We start from the raw sequence: 25,210 nt of genomic DNA, 5'->3' as shown, positions 1-25,210 counted from the left end.
TTGACTCATCTGATGTATTCGATTTAAGCGTGTTCGACACAAGTGAGTTTTACTGTATAGCATTGTTTGACATCAACAAATATAGCTATCAACATATTGAATATGAACATAATTTTTTGATGTTTAGTAAAATCCAACCAGGTGAGTGAAACAGGCCCTCTTGACCTCTTGTGTAAGAAGCCAAGAGTCTTGATATTGATCCATTAGTATGCTGGTATGATAAGTTACCAAAGCTGGTAAAATGTGTTAAGATATCAAAATAACTTCTCAATAACGAAGAGGCCCAGGGTCATGATATTTGAACAGTGACATGCATATGCTTCGATAACAGAAAAATTTGTTCAATTGAATGACCTTGACCTTCCTTCAAAGTCACACTGGTAATGTGTGTTAAATTCTTGATTTTAAAACAAACAAAACATCAACAATCATTATTTATTTCAGAACTCCAGTGACCGTTTAGGTCCATGGGCCTTTTGTTTCATTGTCGAAATGACTTAAACTCAACGGCAATTTGCAATATTAAGGGGAATCTGCATTGGAATAAAATGTTGCTTATAAAGTGAAACACACATTTATTGTGACATCTAGAGTTGAGTGAGGAATTTGTGTGATAAAGCCAAAATTTTCTTTGGCATTCATATTTATGGGACATGTTTTTTCCACAAATGAGTTTTACTGCACAATGATTGACCTGTTCTGTGATTCTTGCATCTCTATTTCAGGTATTATTCATCTGAATGTGTCTGATGAGCTGAGAGTAGAAGGTCGCCTCCATTCAAATGGAGAGATTGGTGCTGGGTCTACTGCAGGAGGTGGTGCTGGTGGCTCCATATATATAAATGTTGGCCACTTGGATGGTGCTGGAAGTATAGAGACCATTGGTGGATCAGGTATAGTATTACCATAACATGGACTGTATGCTCTCTCCTCATTATATACCTAGTATTTTCTTGAAACAAAATTAAAAGTCTTCTGCATTAAAAGTTCTTCTTTAAATTTTGGTTAGACAATACTCAGTAATGCATAGTTATTGATGTGTAGCTGTTACAGTATTGCATTATCACAGATAAAAAGAAGCATATTTCAGACTCGATATATCTTTAACTTGGATAACTTCGAAAACAGAAATTCCATTGAATACCTTTCTGACAACCTGAGGTTTAATACACACATACACATGAAAAAACCCCCCCAAAAAACAGCATAACATTCTTTCTGGAAGAACGCTGTCCTTCATTACTTAGCAGTTGTTGAATGGTTGACTTCAACAAACAACAACATCCTTTAACATGAAGGTCATTCACGTTCTTTTTGTTTCATAGGAGCCTCTACACAAGGAGGAGGTGGTGCAGGAGGGAGGATTGCTATAGTCCATAGTCAGGAGAATCACTTTACAGGCGAGTACCTCATCCACGGTGGTTACGGTAGAGAACAGTACGGAGGATCTGGCACTGCCTATCTCCAGGATGATACCAACTCCACACACACTTACCGCAAATTCATCGTTGACAACAATGGACACTCAAGTAGTGAAAGGATATCTTCTGAGTTACTGAGTTTGGTTTCTCCATCCAGTGGTACAAACCGTTCATATCACACCTATGGTAATATTCTGGTGGAATCTACTGGTTCTCCCCGTTACATTTCTCATCCACTGTCAGGAGTTACCAACACCGGGGCACCATTCATCAGCTCTGATAGGACCATCAATGTGACCTTCACACTGCCAGATCATCTATATATAGAACAAGTCCGAGTCTACCCATACTGTGATGAGTAAGTATATGATATATGTGTCAACCATCCCGGATTATGTCGGAAGTGTCCGCAAAATCATTAAAGTTTCCCCTAAATCCCGATTTGGTACATTTCCCTAATCTGGGTTAAATTTATCCCGGATTTGAGCAATCATCCCTAATAAAACTCCGGAAATATCGGACACTTCGACCCTGGACTGATTATATAAACAAAACACCCCTTCAATTAACCTATTATAATTACTGTAGCTGCCTTGGCCTGGGGCTTGGTGACAGAGGAGTCGGTCGCTGACGAGTGTATACTTTACAGCTGTGCCTAGCTAGGTGGCTTCATTTGACATGGTCAGTTAATTTGGTGACTACAGCTAGGATACATCACTTCAAGAACAAACACTGGTCATGTCTGCCAATAAGATTTACTCACATGAAAGCCAATAATGCCTTTCTTAATCGTAGCTGTCAGTGTCAAAAATCCGGATTTCAGTTTGGGTCAGAAAAAAACAAACTTTCAAGAAGTTTGTTTTATGTCACAACAGAACTAAAAGTAATACAAACATAATTTATAAATCATTATGTTATTTTTATTTGATAAAGGAAGGGAGATAATTTGATAAATACAGAGCAACCCGCTTATTTGCATAGCCCTTTTTCCATGACAAAATATGCAAATAACCGGAGTATTCGTATAGGCGGAGTTGGGTTTTGGCCCCTCTTATACACATGTAGATCGTCAAGTAGGTACTCAAAATGGGCGCTATATGATTGTTTACGTCATTTGCATTAAAAATATATTTAAAAAAAAAACATTATTTAAAATATAAGAGTAAATACGAAATACATGGGTTGTTTTTCTTTGTAAATGTACAAATATTTGCATACACTTCATCGTTTACTACTTGTCACTCTGAGTCTCTGGGTCCGATATCGGTCATACACGCGTGGGTTGACACTACGATGTACAATGTCATCGTTTCAATTAACATTCATTATCGTCTTGAGATGCGTTGTGTTCCTGCTATGAGTATATTAGTTGTTTGATCATAGATGATGAACTGCTGAAGCATTATAATAGACTGTCTTAAATGACCGTGACATGTGTATTGTCATTTGGGTTTGTTTTGGAAAATGGCGCACACACACAAAGAGTTGTCGTTCATTACACATATGCCCCCACAATGCAACGCGCCTAGTAAACAGCATGGCGATCGCAACCTGCCTCAGCGAGTGTTCAAGTGTACAGAACACAGGTTTGGAGCGATGCTATAATAAATAAACAAATCTCAGGATTAAAATACAAAGATAAAGAAGAAAAAAATCGGGACCTGAGAATTTTATGCAAATAAGCGGGATATTCAAATAACCGATATGCAAATAAGTGGGCTCCTCTGTACATTTAGAAATATTTCAGAACAATATATATACAAATGTATATAAATAAAAAAAAATCAGCAGATAAGTAGTTACTTTTATATATTGGTTGGAGATTCCAAGTGACTATATCATTAATAATTGACTATACAGTTCCTCTCTATGAAATTTCTTAAAACATTTTTTGAAGAATCAATAATTTGTTTTTTAATTTTTTTATTATTAATATTCATTAAAATTAACCATTGTTGTCAAATTTTAACATCAAAATGTACTTTTCAATTGCCTGAGGAAATTTACACCTGTGCAAGCTCATGAGGAACATCCCCTAAATGCAACAAAAAAATGTCGCGATTTTTTTCACGCACTTTCTCCCTCATTTTGGATGTCAAATAAGGGAGATCTCCTTCATTAAACGTTTCAGAGGTTGACATGTACATATGATATGTCAAAATTTGCAAATTTACTGTTGGACTGTTCAGTAATGAATTTAACTTGCTCATTACTCCTTGAAAATGATCTAGAATATATACACTAGGCCAAATGACATATTATTTTCTCTGAAGGATTGTTTTGAAGTTTTGTTGTTACTGTGTATAGAATATTAATAAAAATCTGCAAACTTTTGTGTAAAACTCTTAGACAAGACAGTATGAAAATGTTTCATATGTTGCTTCACTGCATATATACAGAAACATAAAAAAAAAAAAAAATTATATGACAGAGATAAGTAACTCTCGATCTATTTGCCGCTATAGCCTACGTGGTGGCCCCTGACCTTCGCACAATCCTTAGCGGTCGCTCGGTTCAGTCTTCACTTGATGCTATATTGGAAACCAGACACTGTGGGTTTTTGAAAATACAAAATATATCATTAGTTAGTTAGTTTGTATTTTAGGTTATAGTGTTTTTAGAAAATTTCATTGCGATACGAAATGATGAACATTTTTATTTGTCCATTCGACAACATATTCAAAAGTGTTGTGTGAGGACCCAATGGATTTTCGAAAATACAGATAAATGAAAACAATTTGCATGATCAACAAGACTATATTCCATAATTATGATAGTTTTTGGATCATGAAGTAACTTTTGTAATGGTTGACTACATAAAATGATGTGCTTTTTGTGTGCGTTTAAAATTGACGATGTTTTGGTCTGACGTAATGGCGGCGTAATTACAAAACTTGGACATGTTGAATATGACCAAATTGATTTTCGAAAATACAGATATATGATAAAACTTCCATGCATTACCATTTTCGCCTTGATTTTTTATACACCCAGGTAGCTTTGGTTACTTTTTGGAAAAAGGACGGGAGAAGAGGCGAAGAGACATGCTAAATCGATGTATTTTGCTAAGCTAAAAGAATTTCAAAAAATATATATAATTAACATAATAATAATTGTAAAAAAAAACAAATAAAAAAAAAACAACAAAAAACGAAACTTTCAAATGGACGGTTCATTTTTCACATGTATTGTTAATCATTATTGCCAATTTATAAAGTGAATAAAAAGCTTATGAACATTTTATTAAATCTAAGATACCATCTTTATTAAGAGACCACTCTCCATTAAGAGACTGTGTTTCAACTTCCCTTGAGTGGTCGCTTAATACAGATTCAACTGCATTCCATAAGTATGATAATTTTTGGATCATGAAGTTACTTCTGTTGTGTTTTTTGTGTGTATTTAAAAGTGGCAATATTTTGGTCTGACATGATGGCAAGTTCCGGTATATTGATACACACATGGGCAAAGCCCGATTAGCCTGTGCTCGCGTGTGTTTGATAGGGGACAAGGTGCTCTCGATAAGGGATACGCTTGACTGGTCACAAATAAAGGGAGCCACCAGTTGTAAGGGAAAATACTGATGTTACTTATCTCCCTAAGCTGCATATGTACAATTCTGGTTGACTTTTCTGCAGCTCCTATGGGAGATACCGCAGTGATTACTGGGTACTGAGTGAGCTAGGAGGAGTAGAGGTGGACCATACTGGGAACTACCTCGCCAGTGAAGGCTGTCAGTATCCAGACACACCACAGATATATGGGGAAGTGGACATCAAGAGGACTATTAATAAGGTAAAAAATATGGGTGTCTAGGGAGTCTTCTATTTATTAGAGACAAACATTGAGTGCTGGGGCACTCTATCTTAAGGCTAATTATGTCCCCCAAACAATGTGGTGGAACATATTCTTTTTGCTCCGTTTCTTATTTAATTATTCTTGTTTTTTCTCATTTCTTCCGCCGTGGATGTTTCTGTCACTTTTCTCAGAAACTACTGGGAGGATCTTCATGAAACTTCACAGACATACTTCATAAGGGGTCGGGGTTTGTGCATGCATGGTATGTTTTTTTTTTCGCTCGGAAATCCGAGATTGCCACCAAACCAATTTCTGATTTTTGATTTTGGTCTCCAATTTCGGCAAAAATAGGTACATAGGGTTTTTAGGGATGCCAAGTAATGTGGTAACATCTTTGGAAAGTTTGGTTGCCAATGCAAGCTAACGAAACCGAGGCCTCTGGTCAGTCGAAATTAGGAAATTGTCAGATGAAAGTGAATATGGGTATAGATAGGTTATGAGGGGTGCCGAACACAATGATATTACTGTGGGGGTGTTTGGGGACATCTGTAATAGTCCCCATTACAATCAGTAGTTGTTATATATATGACATATACATAAATGCTATGTGAGGTCTTTTTATCCCCTGCTTTCACCAAACAGGGGATATTGATTTGGATTTGTCCGTTGTCGTCAGTTTGTCACACTTCGTTTCCATGCAATAGCAGCTACAAATATTATCAGATTTTCTTGAAACTTAATAACACATTAAATGCCTAAAGGGCTTAGCCAAATTCAATCGCCACTTTTTGCAGGTGTTATTTGGCTAAGTTATGGCCCCTTGATTGACAAAAAATGTAAATTTTTTATGTTTCCTTGTAATTACAGCAACAAATATTATTGGATTTTCTTGAGACTTGGTAGCAACATTAAACACCCAAATGGCTCGGCCAAGTTTCATCACCACCTTTCACGGAGGTTATTTGGCTGAGTTATGACCTTTGATTAACGAAACATGTAATTTTTAGCTCACCTGGACCAAAGGTCTGGTGAGGTTATGTCATGGCACAGTGTCCGTCGTCCGTCGTCCGCCCGTCCGTCGTCCGCCCGTCGTCCGTAAACATTTGCTTCAAATCGCTACTAGTCAAAAAGTTCTTGTTGGATTTTGACCAAATTTAGCCAGAAACATCCTTGGCGGAAGGGGAACAGATTTTGCATAAATGGCGACTCTGACCCCCCGAGGGGCCAAAGGGGCGGGGCCCAATAGGGGAAATAGAGGTAATTCTTTTAAATCGCTACTAGTCATAAAGTGATGAATGGATTTGAACCCAATTTGGTCAGAAACATCCTTGGGGGAAGGGGAACAGATTTTGCATAAATGGTGACTCTGACCCCAAAGAGGCCAAAGGGGCGGGCCCAATAGGGGAAATAGAGGTAATTCCTTAAATCGCTACTAGTCATAAAGTTATGAATGGATTTGAACCCAATTTGGTCAGAAACATCCTTGGGGGAAGGAGAACAGATTTTGCATAAATGGTGACTCTGACCCCGAAGGGGCCAAAGGGGCGGGGCCCAATAGGGGAAATAGAGGTAATTATTTTAAATCGCTACTAGTCATAAAGTGATGAATGCATGTTCTTAAAACAATTCTTGAGGTCTTTCAGACCTTAGAGAGTCTGGACTTCATTAATCTTTAAAGCAGTTCGGATTCCCACACTATAACCATATATAGCATTGTTTGAGATTTACAAATAAAACAAATTAAATATGAACATTATTTTGACATTTGGTCTAATCCAACCAGGTAAGCGATACAGGCCCCATGGGCCTCTTTTTTTTTTTTTTTTTTTTGACGTTTCCGTGCAATAACAGCAAACAAATATCATCATATTTTCTTGAATCTTAGTACTTATATATTTTTTTTCTACTAGCTTACAATAAGATTACATAATACGGACCATCAAGCTTCCCTCGACCAGGTGGAGTTTGTCGTGATTGAGGATCCAGCGGTCAATACTCAGACCCCATACTCAAGATACCAGGGAACTGCCTACATTCTCCATGAAACAGACAACCTGGCTGTTTATGAGTTTGAGGAGGTGAGACAGACTAAACCAATAGATTTATGTAATATGAATTTTTTTATTTTAAAAACTAATCAATGCCTTAATATTGAAGTATGCTCTTAAGCTTTTCTTTTTCTAGCCATTTTTGAAGATGAAATATATTGTCGCAAAAAATGGGTATTTGAAAAATTACAGCAAAAAATATGTCCCATATTGTAATTTTATATTATAATTTTGGTGAAAAATACATTCTTTTTTGTGTTAAACTTGTTAGAAATTTGATTTGTTTCTGAGTATGAAAATCTTCTGAAAAGATATGCAAATTAACACTTCTATTGTTATTAAAGAACATGGTTTGTGTTTGTCCAGATCCATATTCAGGGAGGTGGTAGCTTGGCCATGTCGGGTAACAATGCACACTTGAAAGTTCATCAAGTGAATGGAGACAACACAGGTCTGATGAAAGTGAAAGGGAACCAGACAATGACCACCACGCAAAACAGAGCACTAATGCAGTTTAGTGTTCTTACTGAACGTAGCTCCCACCTCACCCTCCCACCTACCATTGACTGCAGGGATATTGACTTCTATATCAAAGGTTAGACTTCCGTCTTTTAATATTAAAGGGACATACACTTCTTTAGTAATACTTCAATATGGAACCGATACATCTTTCTACACAACCGTTTAAGGGTTTTTAATGTCAATATCACATGGACACAAATGTAAGATTATGTTTATTGCATATATATCTATAACGATTCATATGAAATATTTAGTTTCTGTATGACACATGTGAATTTTGACTCTGACTCCATGTATATATCATTGGTAAGACAATCATGTGACATGAATTCATGATGTCATTATAGCACACATGCTGATTGAGTGATACTTATGACACAGGTGTGTTATATGGCAGAACAGCAAGGCTGATTATGTGATAAATCAGAATCTTATACCTTTCCTTACAGACATTAATTCATAGCTAAAACAAACACATATTGTACCATAATACAAAAATTTTCACAAATTGAGATTTCAATTTTAATTATCTTTTGTTTGTTTCATTTTAAGGTCACTTTGATGTGATGTATAATGTGACTCTGAACTCTGGCTGTAGAATGACTCTCGATCACTTTAAAGAGACTGTTAATCAGATAGAAAACCTGGACATAAAGACGTTTGGGGAGTTGTATGTTTTCACTGATCAGGAGGCGCTGACCACACTGAAGGGAACCTCCCTTACTGTGAGGAGTGGAGCTAAGGTATACACTCAGAGTGATACTGAGAAACTTAATGGCCAACAGGGAATGTTATAGAGCTAAGGTATACACTCAGAGTGGTGTTGAGAAACTTAATGACCAACAGGGAATGTTATAGAGCTAAGGTATACACTCAGAGTGGTGTTGAGAAACTTAATGACCAACAGGGAATGTTATAGAGCTAAGGTATACACTCAGTGGTATTGAGAAACTTAATGACCAACAGGGAATGTTATAGAACTAAGGTATACACTCAGAGTGGTGTTGAGAAACTTAATGACCAACAGGGAATGTTATAGAGCTAAGGTATACACTCAGCGGTATTGAGAAACTTAATGACCAACAGGGAATGTTATAGAACTAAGGTATACACTCAGAGTGGTGTTGAGAAACTTAATGACCAACAGGGAATGTTATAGAGCTAAGGTATACACTCAGTGGTATTGAGAAACTTAATGACCAACAGGGAATGTTATAGAGTTAAGGTATACACTCAGTGGTATTGAGAAACTTAATGACAAACAGGGAATGTTATAGAGTTAAGGTATACTCAGAGTGGTACTGAGAAACTTAATGACCAACAGGGAATATTATAGAGCTAAGGTATACACTCAGTGGTATTGAGAAACTTAATGACAAACAGGGAATGTTATAGAGTTAAGGTATACACTCAGAGTGGAGTTGAGAAACTTAATGACCAACAGGGAATGTTGTAGAGCTAAGGTATACACTCTTTGGTATTGAGAAACGTAATGACCAACAGGGAATGTTATAGAGCTAAGGTATACACTCAGTGGTATTGAGAAACTTAATGACCGACAGGGAATGTTATAGAGCTAAGGTATACACTCAGTGGTATTGAGAAACTTAATGACAAACAAGGAATGTTATAGAGTTAAGGTTTACACTCAAGAGTGGTACTGTGAAACTTAATGACCAACAGGGAATGTTATAGAGCTAAAGTATACACTCAGTGGTTTTGAGAAACTTAATGACAAACAGGGAATGTTATAGAGCTAAGGTATACACTCAGTGGTACTGAGAAACTTAATGACCAACAGGGAATGTTGTAGAGCTAAGGTATACACTCAGAGTGGTGTTGAGAAACTTAATGACCAACAGGGAATGTTATAGAGCTGAGGTATACACTCAGAGTGGTATTGAGAAACTTAATGACCAACAGGGAATGTTTTAGAGCTAAAGTATACACTCAGTGGTTTTGAGAAACTTAATGACAAACAGGGAATGTTATAGAGCTAAGGTATACACTCAGTGGTACTGAGAAACTTAATGACCAACAGGGAATGTTGTAGAGCTAAGGTATACACTCAGAGTGGTGTTGAGAAACTTAATGACCAACAGGGAATGTTATAGAGCTGAGGTATACACTCAGAGTGGTACTGAGAAACTTAATGGCCAACAGGGAATGTTATAGAGTTAAGGTTTACACTCAGAGTGGTACTGAGAAACTTAATGGCCAACAGGGAATGTTATAGAGCTAAGGTATACACTCAGTGGTATTGAGAAACTTAATGACCAACAGGGAATGTTATAGAGTTAAGGTATACACTCAGTGGTATTGAGAAACTTAATGGCCAACAGGGAATGTTATAGAGCTAAGGTATACTCAGAGTGGTATTGAGAAACTTAATGGCCAACAGGGAATGTTGTAGAGCTAAGGTATACACTCAGAGTGGTGTTGAGAAACTTAATGACCAACAGGGAATGTTATAGAGCTGAGGTATACACTCAGAGTGGTATTGAGAAACTTAATGACCAACAGGGAATGTTTTAGAGCTAAAGTATACACTCAGTGGTTTTGAGAAACTTAATGACAAACAGGGAATGTTATAGAGCTAAGGTATACACTCAGTGGTACTGAGAAACTTAATGACCAACAGGGAATGTTGTAGAGCTAAGGTATACACTCAGAGTGGTGTTGAGAAACTTAATGACCAACAGGGAATGTTATAGAGCTGAGGTATACACTCAGAGTGGTACTGAGAAACTTAATGGCCAACAGGGAATGTTATAGAGTTAGGGTTTACACTCAGAGTGGTACTGAGAAACTTAATGGCCAACAGGGAATGTTATAGAGCTAAGGTATACACTCAGTGGTATTGAGAAACTTAATGACCAACAGGGAATGTTATAGAGTTAAGGTATACACTCAGTGGTATTGAGAAACTTAATGGCCAACAGGGAATGTTATAGAGCTAAGGTATACTCAGAGTGGTATTGAGAAACTTAATGGCCAACAGGGAATGTTGTAGAGCTAAGGTATACACTCAGAGTGGTGTTGAGAAACTTAATGACCAACAGGGAATGTTATAGAGCTGAGGTATACACTCGGAGTGGTATTGAGAAACTTAATGACCAACAGGGAATGTTATAGAGCTAAGGTTTACACTCAGTGGTATTGAGAAACTTAATGACAAACAAGGAATGTTATAGAGCTAAGGTTTACACTCAGAGTGGTACTGAGAAACTTAATGGCCAACAGGGAATGTTATAGAGTTAAGGTTTACACTCAGAGTGGTACTGAGAAACTTAATGGCCAACAGGGAATGTTATAGAGCTAAGGTATACACTCAGTGGTATTGAGAAACTTAATGACCAACAGGGAATGTTATAGAGTTAAGGTATACACTCAGTGGTATTGAGAAACTTAATGGCCAACAGGGAATGTTATAGAGCTAAAGTATACTCAGAGTGGTATTGAGAAACTTAATGGCCAACAGGGAATGTTATAGAGCTAAGGTATACACTCAGAGTGGTACTGAGAAACTTAATGACCAACAGGGAATGTTATAGAGCTAAGGTATACACTCAGTGGTATTGAGAAACCTAATGACCAACAGGGAATGTTATAGAGCTAAGGTATACACTCAGTGGTATTGAGAAACTTAATGACCAACAGGGAATGTTATAGAGTTAAGGTTTACTCAGAGTGGTACTGAGAAACTTAATGACCAACAGGGAATGTTATAGAGCTAAGGTATACACTCAGTGGTGTTGAGAAACTTAATGACCAACAGGTAATGTTGTAGAGTTAAGGTATACACTCAGTGGTATTGAGAAACTTAATGGCCAACAGGGAATGTTAGAGCTAAGGTATACACTCAGAGTGGTATTGAGAAACTTAATGACCAACAGGGAATGTTATAGAGCTAAGGTATACACTCAGAGTGGTATTGAGAAACTTAATGACCAACAGGGAATGTTATAGAGCTAAGGTATAGACTCAGTGGTATTGAGAAACCTAATGACCAACAGGGAATGTTATAGAGCTAAGGTATAAACTCAGTGGTATTGAGAAACTTAATGACCAACAGGGAATGTTATAGAGCTAAGGTATACACTCAGTGGTATTGAGAAACTTTATGATGAACTGAGATTTTTATAGAGCTAAGGTATACACTCTGAGTGGTGTTGAGAAACTTTATGATGAGTGGAATTAAGAAACTTTATGAGTTGTATTGAGAAACTTTATGATGAACAGGGAATTTTTTAGAGCTAAAGTATACTATCAGAGCGCTATTGAGAAATTTTATGATGAACAGACATTTGTAGAGCTAAGGTACATACTCATCATGTTGTATAAGTAAGGTAAAGATATTTCTTCTGTAGCTTCTTTCTTGAAATATTACCTGGAGATAAACTCACAGGTGAGGTTTTATGATAATCAGTATCGCAATGTCATATTGATGTACAATTTTGTATTTATGTTGTAGCTGGATTCCAATGACTTGGCTCTGTGGTATACAAACATCACAGTGGAACCATATGGAGAGTTGACAGTAGCTGAAGCTGTACCAAAACAAGATAAAAGCACTGGTAACAATTCTAAGTTTTTCTCTTCATGTTGAGTTGTCTTCAAACTTTTCCTGTTTTTGGGGTTGATATTTGGAATCTTAAGAACTTCAAGTTACTACAAAATAAATTTGAGACTAGGCTACCTGGGTGTATGACATTGTTTATATGGGTTATTACTATGATGAAACTCTCTTAATTGCTTATAATACACAAATGTACTACAAAAGAAAAGTACCAACAAACATTTTCTGTTCAGGGGCTGACCCCAGGGCTCACTAACCATGGTGGAAATGAAATATGTAATATATATTGTGAAAAAAAAAAAAACTTTTTCTGTTTACAGAATTGAATAAGATTTTTTATTGGTCAGACAGACATGGTTCAGTAGATTTCTTTATGGAAATTTGTTTTTCAAAATCACATAGATGACAGTTACATGTATCTATATATGAAATAGAAATTTTATATGATGTTCTGCTGAAATGGTAGAAATTGTATGAAGTAAAATCTGTCTTATCTGACAACTGTTGGGATATGAATTAGTTGGATTAAACCAGTGTCTGGATATAATGTTCACAAGACATGGGAATACTCCAGGTTTGAATTGTCAGTTTTTTGTATGATTGCTGGTGGAACTTTATATGCATGGACTAGTACTGAAAACACATGTTACGTTTACTATAATCTAGGAGTCATTTTACACCCATTATTTCATATCACTTCCTTTGGCTTAGGGTTGTTTTGTAGACAAATTCTGACTTTATAGTGTATGTTCCAAATATATTTTGACAGGTATTGGTGCTGGTCACTGTGGAACTGCTTGTTCTGGTGGTGGTCATGGTGGCAATGGAGGTCAAGGTCAAGGTCAAGAAGTCGTAGGAGCAAGTCACGGGTCTTTTGTGTCACCAACTACATTTGGTAAAGATGGCGGTTATAACTCCTTCCCTCACAAAGGAGGTAAAGGTGGGGGTCGATTGTTTATCAATACAACACACACCCTCACTGTAGATGGTGTGATATCAGCTCAGGGAGGTAACTGGGGCTCAGTGAGGAGTGGCGGAGGATCTGGTGGCAGTGTCATGGTCTATACCTATACAATGGATGGTGATGGTAAATTTGATGTCAGTGGTGGGAATGGCTACGATGGATCTTACACACCCAAAGCTGGAGGTGGAGGTGGTGGAAGGCTGGCCTGGTACTACGAACACAACTTCTTTGTTGGTAAGCAGACTTTTTTTTTATTTGATATAACCAGACGAAGTAACACAGCAATGCCTTGCTTTTCAGTTCCTATGAAATATTTTTTTTTTTCCATTCAGAATTTTATGATTTGTTTTTGCAGGAACCTTCCAAGCTTTTGGTGGTACTGGTGGTTATGAAAATGGTGGCCCTGGTACAATATATGCACACAAGATGCCAGACCGTGAACAACCATTCTCTTCTTTTACATCCAACCGCACATTATACCTCGACAACAATAACAGGAGACCCCGTGACCCTTCTCGCAATCTCACAAGTTCCTATGGTAACTACACATTGGGGAGTGCTGTAGCCTGGCTCATCCCATCAGAGTACCCTTCGTTTGTTAATGAAACCAGAAATGACACACAAGTTGTACTTGAAGAATTTCAAATATATCGTGGAGCTCAGATGGCTTTTCTGATGCCAGACAATCCTTTTGGCTGGATCGACATCAAAATTGGAATCATTGAGGGTGACCGATCAGGTCATCTCCATGTTGGTTTTAACCAGTCACAATATATTGCCAGTGGCAAACTTCCTAATGACCTGTCCATTTATCATGGAGGGGACATAACTCTGAAGGGAGAACTGCGAGCAGCAGGTGTGACCATCAGTATGGAGGGAGTTATCAATAATGTTGAGAACTTGACAGTTGTGGACGGAGGTAGGTGACATTACAATGTTGTGATTTGGCACTTATTCATATGTAATACCATTGGGTAGTCGATCACATTTCAGTCAGACTGAATGGATAATATGAAATGATTTTGATTGTTATCAATTATTACCGGTATCATAACTCTTCAGCCCTCACGATTTGGGAAGGAGCCTCTAAGATTTTGAGCTCTGTATTAAGACATGAACTACCAATTAAACTTATTTCAAATTATTCTTAACTTGTGAATGGATTTGAAACAGTTATGTTGCTGTGATATAGCAGTATATAAAACTCCAAATTATTGTGTTGTTTATTGTTGAAATGTTAAATTTTACAAAGATCAGCTGATGTTAGGTAGTGCAAGGGTCATTTTGTCAAAAGGAAGTTTCTTACGTCATAAATGGTGACTCTGAACCCAAAGGGGCCAAAGGGGTCAGAAGGGCAGGGCCCAATAGGGAAATAGAGATAATTCCTTTATGTCGCTACTTGTCATAAAAATATGAATGGATTTGAACCCAATTTCGTCAGAAAAATCCTTGGGGGAAGGGGAAAAGATTTTGCATGAATAGTGACTGAACCCCCAGGGTCCAGAGGGCAGGACCAAATATGGGAAATAGAGGTAATGGTTTTAAATTGCTTCTAATCATAAAATTAAACCCAATTTAGTCAGAAACAATCTTAGGGGAAGGGGAACAGATTTTGCATAAATGGTGACCGACTCCCAAAAGGCCAAAGGGGTGGGGCCCAAGAGAGGAAATAGAGGTAATTCCTTTAAATCACTAGTCATGAAGTTATTGATGGATCTCAACCCAATTTTGTCGGAACCATCCTTGATGATGAGCAATAGATTTTGCATAAACAGTGACTCTTACCCCTCCCAGGGGCCAGGAGGGCAGAACCAAAAAGAGGAAATAGAGGTAATTCCTTTAAATCGCGCTAGTCATAAAGTTATGAATGGATTTGAACCCAATTTAGTCAGATAAGTCCATGGGGAAGGGAAACATATTTTGCATAAATGGTGACTCTAAACCCTAAAAGGCCAAGCCCCATAGGGAAATTGAGGTAATGCTTTTAAATCGCTACTAGTCATGAAGTTGTTGATGGATTTGAACTCAGTTTAGTCAGATACATTATTGAGGGAAAGGGGAACAGATTTTGCATAAATGGTGACTCTGACCCCCCAGGGGCCAGAGAGGCAGGGCCCAGTATGGATAATAGAGGTAATATTTTTAGAACTCTACTAGTCATAAAGTTATTGATGGATTTGAACCCATAATAAGTCAGAAAGATCTTTGAGGGAAGGGCAACATATTTTGCATAAATGGTGACTCTAAACCCCAAGGGGCCAAAGAGGCAGTGCCCAGTATGGGAAATGGAGGTAACGTTTTCAAATTGCTACTTTTCATAAAGTTATTGATGGATTTGAACCCAATTTAGTCAGATACATCCTTTGGGAAGGGGAAAAGATTTTGCATAACTGGTGACTCTGACCCCCCAGGGGCCAGAGGGGCAGGGCCCAATATGGGAAATAGAGGTAATGCTTTTAAATCGCTACTAGTCATTGATGGATTTGAACCCAGTTTAGACAGAAACATCTTTTGGGGAAGGGGGACAGATTTTGCATAACTGGTGACTCTGACCCCCTAGGGGCCAGAGGGGCAGGGTCCAATAGAGGAAATAGAGGTAATTTCTTTAAATTGCTACTTGTCATAAGTTACGAATGGATTTGAACCCAATTCGGTCAGAAAGATCCTTGGGAGAAGGAAAACAGGTTATATTTTTGAAACTGTTGAGAGCCCACCCCATAACCATATATAGCATTGTTGGGCATCAAGAGATAAACACAATCCTGATGTAAAAATGGGACCTGGGGTCTTTCCATACCCGTAATGATTTACCAGTAGTGTCTTTGTTATATCTTTTAAACTGTCGAGATCCCCATCCCATAACCATGTATAGCATCGCTGGATGTTAATGGATAAACACAATCCTGATGTAAAGGTACGCCCAAGGGTCTATCCCTACCCCAAGGGACTTAGTTTCTTTAGACACAATCATGTTGTAAAATAATCCCTGGGGTCTTTTTACACCCTTAGAGATTCTGAAATTCATTTCTTGGTTATTTCTTTAAAGCAGTTGAGATCCCCACACTACAACCACATATGGCATTGTTCAAGATCGATAAATGAAGCTATTAACGAAATGAACATGAAGATCATTTTGATGTTTGGTCAAATCCAACCAGGTGAACGATACAGCCCCCATGGGCCTCTTGTTTCCTTTCGTGAAGTTAAACAATTGGCAGCTTGAATTTTTCTCTGGTTATTGAGTGACATGGGGTAAATTCAGTAATTTAAATGTAAATATAGTGTCTTTGTTTCAGAGTAACACTCATCTTACTGAATAATAAATTCTTTTCAGGTATCTTGAAAATTTATGAGATGATAGATGTGCATTATGTTCGTCATGATCAATTGGTATTCAACACCCTGAATGTCCGTAATAACGGCAGTATGTATACAGAGAATGGCAACGATTCCCACAATCTAATAGGTAAGATTTGACAGCATGTCATAGGAATCGAAAGTATCATGTTCAAGTTCTGTATTCCTTAACTCTTCAGACTTACCAGATACAGTACATACACTAATCATACAATACTACAGCAATACAATGCACAGAAATAATACATTACATCATTATTATTTTACCAATATCACACACATACAATTGTAGTACAGTATATATCTGATGTTATTATCATTAAACCAATGAATATAGATATATACTTACGTGACATCATCACTATACACGGCGTCAGCATGACATTATTAATGTTTCCATTACTATGTCATCATACTACCAATGCACATACGGAAAAAAAATGTATACTTACGCATAGAATAAAAAACACTGGAGATTATACACGACTTTGTATTAACTCAATGTCCACACAAGTTGTGATCTTAACTTGAAACAAATACTTTCCTTTTAGAATACTTGTAAAAGCTTCTCATTATATACAATTCTCTGGCAACAATGCCTAGAGCAATGTTATCATTAGTTTGTAGTTCAGTAGAATAACTTTTTTGTCCTGTAATACGCCAATCCCTGAGTCAGAGGTTAGGTGTACTCAATATGAAAATAGAATGGCACCCTGCTAAAAAAATATGCCTCTACAGTCTCACTTCTTAAGCATTCAATAAATACATGATTTGTTTTTAACCATTTTCTTGTATGTTCATTTGAAAGAAAAGCATCTTTAAATCAAATTTCTTTCTATGATTGATTTGAAACCAATCTGACATACAATACAAAACCTTGCTGTCACGATGATCAACATAGCGCCAAAATAACATAATTTTGGACCTTTAGCCCTAAGTCATTTGGTTTTCATTATTACACTTTCTCATATATGAATAATTATACTGTACAATTACAACGTACTTAGTGCAGGACCATTTCTCGTCCGGTTTTTCAGGACTCGCTTGGCTTTTCTGGTTTGCACAGGCTTTCGCTTGGTTCTTCATATGTACCTGGACTTGACCTGTCGTCCTGTCAATTTATCATATTATATTATATACACCAGCCCCTATGATTTCCCTTGCCAGATCTTTCACCTGATTTTAGTTGACAAGGTTTACTCATAGACTTTTTATTGCTGGTTTCATGCAGCAGCTAAGATAGCCCCGAAATCAAATTTTATTTGTGTATTATGTAATAGTTTGATATATTGTAGTTGTGTGTGTTGATGTAGATACTGCATTCCCGCAGGTTATGATACCTTTTCAGCATTAATATGTTCAGTATTTGATGTCTCATTATGTATGTTTTATAAATATCAACAATACATGGTTAACTTAGCTTTTCTTGTTTGTGCATTATCTGTTTCTGGATTCTTAATTTTTTTTTTTTTTTTTTTAATTTTGAGGGCAATTTTAACAGAACCTCTCAGTCTAAATGATGATTTTGGCATGTTTAACCCAAAATATCTCAAAATTTTGCACAAGGATACCAAATACATCCAGACCTATATCGAGTCTAGTTTTACAATGTTGCAATAAGTCAGCCAAATCCTATGTACTATTTTTTCAGCTCCCAATTCGCTATTATATACGGCAAAATCAGCAAATTAGCTCAATCTTTCATTATGTTCTGTAAGAAACGATAACATAGTTATTGCCCTTACTACACTTCATTCTTTATACATGTAGTTAACTGTATTCCAAACAAAATCATATATTGATAAAAATCATGCTTAAAAAATATGCAGATCTGCCATATTGTCAACACCTAAAATGTGGAATTAGCACATGTGCATTATAGTTAGCTATAAATGATGCTTAAGTGATATTAGAAAGAATTGCATTTAGATAAGATACTTTCATCAAAGTTATCTGTGCATTAAGGTGATACACTGCGTGTGTTTCCCGGGGGACTATTGGAGTCAAAAAACCTGTACATAGAGGCAAAGACAGTCATCATCGATGTGCTAGGAAAGATAAGCTCAGACTTCAAAGGTCACTGCGGGGGAGGTAAGTGAATTAAAGGTCACTGGACTGACAGAGGTGAATAGTAAGAATATTTTAGATGTGCAATATCTATTTCTGCCAATAAGATTGCATAAGGAAGAATAGATTTAAAGGTTTTTTTCGGGTCTGTTAGTATAAACTTTGTACTATCTGAAAACTGTTGGTCTGTATCACAAGAGTAATCATAGCCACTTTTTGTTTTAAAATAATCCTGAGTGTACCAGTATATATTTACATTTTTATATGTTTCGTTTGTTTGATATCATTTCGTCTTTTGCCCATTTTGCTCATAATTTTTACTCAGCATTTTTTGGCCCTAATGACCTTTATTGTGTTGTGTTAAAAACTAATAACTAACTAACTAACTAACTTAAACATCTTTGCGTCGCCTGTCTCAAAAAGAACTTATAACTGAGTAACTGGCTAACTCAAACATCTTAAACATTTTTACATCATTTTTATGGAGGGGCGGTGCAAAAAGGGGTCAAATTGAGCTGCTCTTTATCATTTGGCAGGGAGATGCTTGCCCATGGGGAGGGAGTAAACTTTACAGTTTCTATAAGGAAATCACATTTTTGACTATCATTTGTTGAATTTCTAATGGAATTACTCCTAATTTGGTTAGAATTAGCTGTTTGGGATGACAGTTTGCTGGTGTAAATTTTAAACCTGTTGGCCCTAACTGACCCCAGGGGCTGATGGCCGGGGCCAAAAAGCATGAAATTGACTGAAAAATTTCCAAAATCTTCTTATCAAGACCAAAATAAGGTAGAATCAAGTACTCTTCATAGATGGAAGGGTCCTAACTAAAGGTACTTTACCAAAATTGAAAATCTTATTATCCCGAGGTCTCTGTTTGCCCCCAGAATAGGGCAAACTTTACTATAGTTGATATACTAGGGAAATCACATTTTTGACTATCATTTATTGAATTAAATTCTATCAGAACTAATTCTTACTTATTAGAACTAGCAGTTTTTAGGTTAGCTGAACAAATTCCTTGCTACGGGGTCAAAAGTAGGACTAAAATGAAAATAGAGTAATTTTTTTCATCGCATATGAAGAACATGATCCACTGGAACAGAATGTGGAAGTTTTATGATCATTAGATAAAAAAAGAGGCCAAGGGCTACGTAGTTCTTTGGGCATGGTATTATTATTCAATTTATTGTTGTCAATTTTCTTGCATTTGGTAATTATAATTTGTTTGTCAGAACCAACATCTCAACTGTGAACGATCTTTTACAGTGCAATGATCTGTTTGAACAATTGCTGAAAAAAAGGTTCTTGTGATGTATCACAGTATTATTATAGTATTACAATCTAAAATTATTTTCTTGTGAATTATGTGCACGCTATATTCTTACATTGAACTTTTGTTTGACAAACAAGAGTCCTTTAACCTCGTACCATTTATGATTATTTTTATTTCTATAGCTGTCGTCATCCAAATGATGTTAATGTTGTCAATATTTATACGTTATAAACTGTCGCACCGTACATGTACATACAGTGGTATACATGTGCTTCACCGTTGTAACTCAAAATAGACATCAAAACTTAAATATTCTTAAATTAAAAGAATTCCAGTTGATATTGAATAATTTGCATTGTTATCAGCACAACAACTACACCATACCTATTATCTGGCATCACAACAAAATTACAGCTATGAATGCAGTTAGGCTAAAAATCTGTTTACAAGGTGCAAAGCAGCAAATTTTCCGACCGATGGCTATAGTTCTCGGGGCTATAAACAGCCCAAGAGAACTGAAAATGACAGAGATATGGCGCTTTGAAAAAAATAAAGCAAATTTTCCCCACCAAAATTCAAAAGTCACCCAAAAATCATCAGATGGTGGGCTATTCAAATCGCCCTGCGTCCGTGGTCCGTGGTCCTTCCGTCCCTCCGTCCGTAAACAATTCTTGTTATCGCTATTTCTGAGAAAGTACTGAAGGGATCTTTCTCAAATTTCATATGTAGGTTTCCCTTGGTGCCTAGTTATGCATATTGCGTTTTGAGACCAATCGGATAACAACATGGCCGACAGGCAGCCATCTTGGATTTTGACAATTGAAGTTTGTTATCGCTATTTCTGAGAAAGTACTGAAGGGATCTTTCTCAAATTTCATTTGTAGGTTCCCCTTGTTATCGCTATTTCTGAGAAAGTACAGAAGGGATCTTTCTCAAATTTCATTTGTAGGTTTCCCGTTGTGCCTAGTTATGCATATTGCGTTTTGAGACCAATGGGAAAACAACATGGCCGACAGGCAGCCATCTTGGATTTTGACAATTGAAGTTTGTTATCGCTATTTCTGAGAAAGTACTGAAGGGATCTTTCTCAAATTTCATATGAAGGTTCCCCTTGGTGCCTAGTTATGCATATTGCGTTTTGAGACCAATCAGATAACAACATGGCCAACAGGCAGCCATCTTGGATTTTGACAATTGAAGATTGTTATCGCTATTTCTGAGAAAGTACTGAAGGGATCTTTCTCAAATTTCATATGAAGGTTCCCCTTGGTGCCTAGTTATGCATATTGCGTTTTGAGACCAATCAGATAACAACATGGCCGACAGGTAGCCATCTTGGATTTTGACAATTGAAGATTGTTATCGCTATTTCTGAGAAAGTACTGAAGGGATCTTTCTCAAATTTCATTTGTAGGTTCCCCTTGTTATCGCTATTTCTGAGAAAGTACAGAAGGGATCTTTCTCAAATTTCATTTGTAGGTTTCCCGTTGTGCCTAGTTATGCATATTGCGTTTTGAGACCAATGGGAAAACAACATGGCCGACAGGCAGCCATCTTGGATTTTGACAATTGAAGTTTGTTATCACTATTTCTGAGAAAGTATTTAAGAGATCTTTCTCAAATTTCATATGTAGGTTTCCCTTGGTGCCTAGTTATGCATATTGCATTTTGAGACCAATCTGAAAATAACATGGCCGACAGGCAGCCATCTTGGATTTTGACAATTGAAGTTTGTTATTGCTATTTATGAGAAAGTACTGAAGTGATCTTTCTCAAATTTCATATGGAGGTTCCCCTTGGTGCCTCATTATGCTTATTGCATTTTGAGATCAATTGGAAAACAATATGGCCGACAGACAGCCATCTTGAATTTCGACAATTGAAGTTTGTTATCTCTATTTCTCAAAGTACTGAAGGGATCTTTCTCAAATTTCATAAGTAGGTTCCCCTTGGTCCCTTGTATTGCATTTTTGGACCAGTCTGTCCTGAAAACAACCTGGCAAACAAACAGCCATTATCGTTAAATCTCAAATTTCTATATAGCTAGGATTCCCTTGTTTGAAAAGTACTGGAGGGATGTCTCAATTTGCACAGATTAGTAAAATGAAGGGAAAAGTAGAGAGAAGATCAATCTGACATAGAACCTATAAAGATCATTCAATGGTGGGTGCCAAGATCCCTCTGGGATCTCTTGTTATCTATACACGTAAAGGCTTGATGTTTGGCACATCGATAACGTATGGCTGGCTACAAAAGTTATGCTTACTTTTGACCTCGACCTTTCTTTCAAGATCACAGGGGCCAAATGATGAAAAAATAAAAAAAAAAAAAAAAAATTCCTTCAAAATGGTTTATCTGTGTCATGTTTTAAAGAACCTGCTCTTATGAAGGTGTATGCAATGTTTCAAGGTCAAATAGTTGACCATGACCAACCAAGTTCAAGATCACGGTAATCAAATGACCGGTCAATGAATGGAAGTGAAGAGAAAACATAGGTATAGCATAAGAAGGTGACCATCAGATCAATAACATATCTGAGATCATTTCCTGGATGTTAATTGCATGTTTTGGGTCAAATTGACTGGAATTTCAAAATTCTTCTCAAAACCCAGATTTGGTAGAATCAAATACTCATTATAGATGGAAAGGTCTTAGGTGATCATCAAATTTGTAAATTTCAGGCTCATAGGTTTCATGCTTCTCCCTGGAGAGGTGCTTAACTTTACTGTTACTTATGCAGGAAAATCACATTTTAATGGAGATGATTCAAATTTGTTTAGAACTGTGAGGAGGGGTGAAACTATACTACTCCTTAAATTGGAACAAAAGTGCTGTTTTCGCATTATTGATGTTACCATGGTAACCCAAATTTATGATTTCATGAAAAAAGTTACTTATTTCATATGTTTATACATATTAAGCCAATGAGAATGAATTAAGTGCTAATTAATAAAATTAATGATATATCAGATTCTTGAGGAAGGAGGATAAACACCAATAAAAGTAGTATTTTCTATTGGTTTGCAGTTGTTGTCATGGTTACTGACTGAAATTAAAAGCAGTAATTTTTGTTGAAGTTTTTATTTCTGTTTTATCTGCCTAGACTTCATTGTGAGAAATTTGGTTTTGTATTACAGGTATAATGGTTTAGTCAGCAGTCTATATATAAATTGAAACTTGTAAAGAGGACCTATCCAGATTTTATGGCAAATCTTCTATTTTTGGATTTAAAATGTTACGGCAACCAGAAGTGAAAATACGTAAAAATGTGATATTTTACTTAGAAAAACATGCGCAAGTGCTCCCATCTGAATAAAAATGTAAAATGTAAAACTGTTTGCAGCTTAAATTGCTGTATTAGGATTATAAATGTTAATCATAAATCATATTCATAATTAGGTTGTTGTTTTCATGGTTTTAACATTAATAATTAATCTTTCAAAAGTTATATTTAGTTATATTTATTCCTTTCCTATTTTATGGTTTTAGTCAACAGCTAACATTTCTCCAAATCATGATATTGAAGCTGATTTTATCAATGTGAATTTTACCATTATGTAGAAAATGTAAAATGGCAATTTCTCTCTTCAAAATGTAGAATCTATGTACATTCTGTATCCATTTTTAGTTGCCATGGCTACCAATTTAGCAGGTGACCATTTTGATGTTTCATATCTACTTCACTTGTTGTATTTGTTCTAGTTTCTCAATACTTATCATAATTAGACACTTGTTCACAGAGATAGGATGATTAACAAAAAGGTCATAATAACTAGTATCTGGTACTACTAGTATACTAAAAACAGATTTACTGATAAAACATTAAATTATTGAAGGCATGCAAATCAAATGGTTATAACCATATTTGCTCATCATTCTATGTGTGTATGTCTTCCAGGTTGAGAAGTCCTAGACTTAATTCATAGACAAAAGACATGTAGAAATATAGACAAGTGAAGAAAGTCCAAGTTCCCCAAAGGAACATATATATTATTGATGAAATTTTCAGTTTGAATAAACACTTGAATTTGGTTGGTTACATGTTTATTATGGATTATAAAGAATTCTGAACTATATTTATTATGATTGGCCAGGCAAGCCATATTTGGTATTGAATGATATATTAATGTACCATGTTTTTGAAAATAATAATTTACTTAAGATCAAAATTGCATGATTCAACTTGGTAGCAGTTGAAAAACAACAACACAAATATTAAGTTATGTAATTTTAATCAATGACATAGAATAGTGGGAGAGGGTAGCTATAGGGAAAAGATGCCTAAATCTGCATGCTGTCTCTGGTGGCAGGGGATGGCATTTATCTTCTAGTATTGGTCACACCACAAATATCCATATAAATAAAGTCCTAAAGCCGATGTACCTGAAATTTGAAATAGGAGAAAATCAATATCATAAGCATCCAGATACATGTACAGTGGACCCTCGATAATCCGAACACCTTCGTTCCCAGCCCAAACCGTCCGGATTAAGAGTTTTCCGGACTGCCGAGTTTCGTCTACCAGGTCTAAAAAATTGTCGTGTAAGAGTTATCTCCCTTGACTATATACAATGCGGGACGTTTAAATGACATACTTACATTTCATAAACGCGTCTAATTGTCAGTCTTTTTTAAAATAAATATACTTATGTTTCTGATATGATTCTTGTTTTGTTTTATTTTGTAGAAACTAAAAAATAAATAATGTTTTTAAAAGAACATGTAAAGTGAAAGTTGTTTTATATTTCGTTACACGTAACGGTGTTACAAGCCGATATCCTTGTTTACCCAATACAAATGTAACCGAACCCCCCTTAGTGTTCAAATGTTACCGATCATGAATGTATTACATGTATTTGAGATTGATTAATTATCGTATCACGTACTGTATGTTAGTGCATGAATTCTTGCGAACTACGAAATAGCAATATGTGTTCCTTTTAAAGTTGCCGTATGTAAAATAACTATCATAGATATTGTACGTCAAGTTGATAAAAGCAAGACCAGTCTATACTGTGCTTAAAATCCTTTGATACTGTAGCATTTAGGTCATGAAGAAAAGCAATGTACCGTTATAAAAACAAAGCTACATTGCAACACAGGTAAACACCCGGGGCTATGATCTGGCAGCGGTCGCTATGACTACGCACAGTGTCAAGCGATAGTCTGTACAGCTGT

The 25,210-nt window shown here is 36.4% G+C and overlaps 1 protein-coding gene across 1 annotated transcript; it reads left to right on the top strand.

Moving 5' to 3' along the window:
* The first annotated feature begins 911 nt into the window (after window positions 1–911).
* LOC117331111 lies at window positions 912–23,935 on the top strand. Its single transcript, XM_033889705.1, has 12 exons — window positions 912–945; window positions 1,326–1,779; window positions 5,060–5,216; window positions 7,130–7,297; window positions 7,634–7,862; window positions 8,342–8,532; window positions 12,264–12,366; window positions 13,138–13,566; window positions 13,688–14,251; window positions 16,667–16,798; window positions 18,655–18,780; window positions 23,931–23,935. Exons 1-12 carry the CDS (start codon window positions 912–914, stop codon window positions 23,933–23,935), a joined length of 2,592 nt encoding a protein of 863 aa, XP_033745596.1.
* Window positions 23,936–25,210: the final 1,275 nt, after the last annotated feature.

Source organism: Pecten maximus, chromosome 7, assembly GCF_902652985.1.
Source record: "Pecten maximus chromosome 7, xPecMax1.1, whole genome shotgun sequence".
Classification (NCBI taxonomy): domain Eukaryota; kingdom Metazoa; phylum Mollusca; class Bivalvia; order Pectinida; family Pectinidae; genus Pecten; species Pecten maximus.
The sequence above is the reverse complement of the archived record's forward strand: the minus strand, read 5'-3'. Positions and strand labels throughout refer to the sequence as shown.

What these genes read in the sequence shown, in the direction of transcription:
- LOC117331111 (XM_033889705.1), top strand. Translation starts at nt 912, where the DNA reads ATGGACTGTATGCTCTCTCCTCATTATATACCTA. An exon ending in CTCTCCTCATTATATACCTA is followed by an intron (nt 946 to 1,325) that starts GTATTTTCTTGA and finishes TTTGTTTCATAG; the next exon opens with GAGCCTCTACACAAGGAGGA. An exon ending in TCAAGAGGACTATTAATAAG is followed by an intron (nt 5,217 to 7,129) that starts GTAAAAAATATG and finishes TTTTTCTACTAG; the next exon opens with CTTACAATAAGATTACATAA.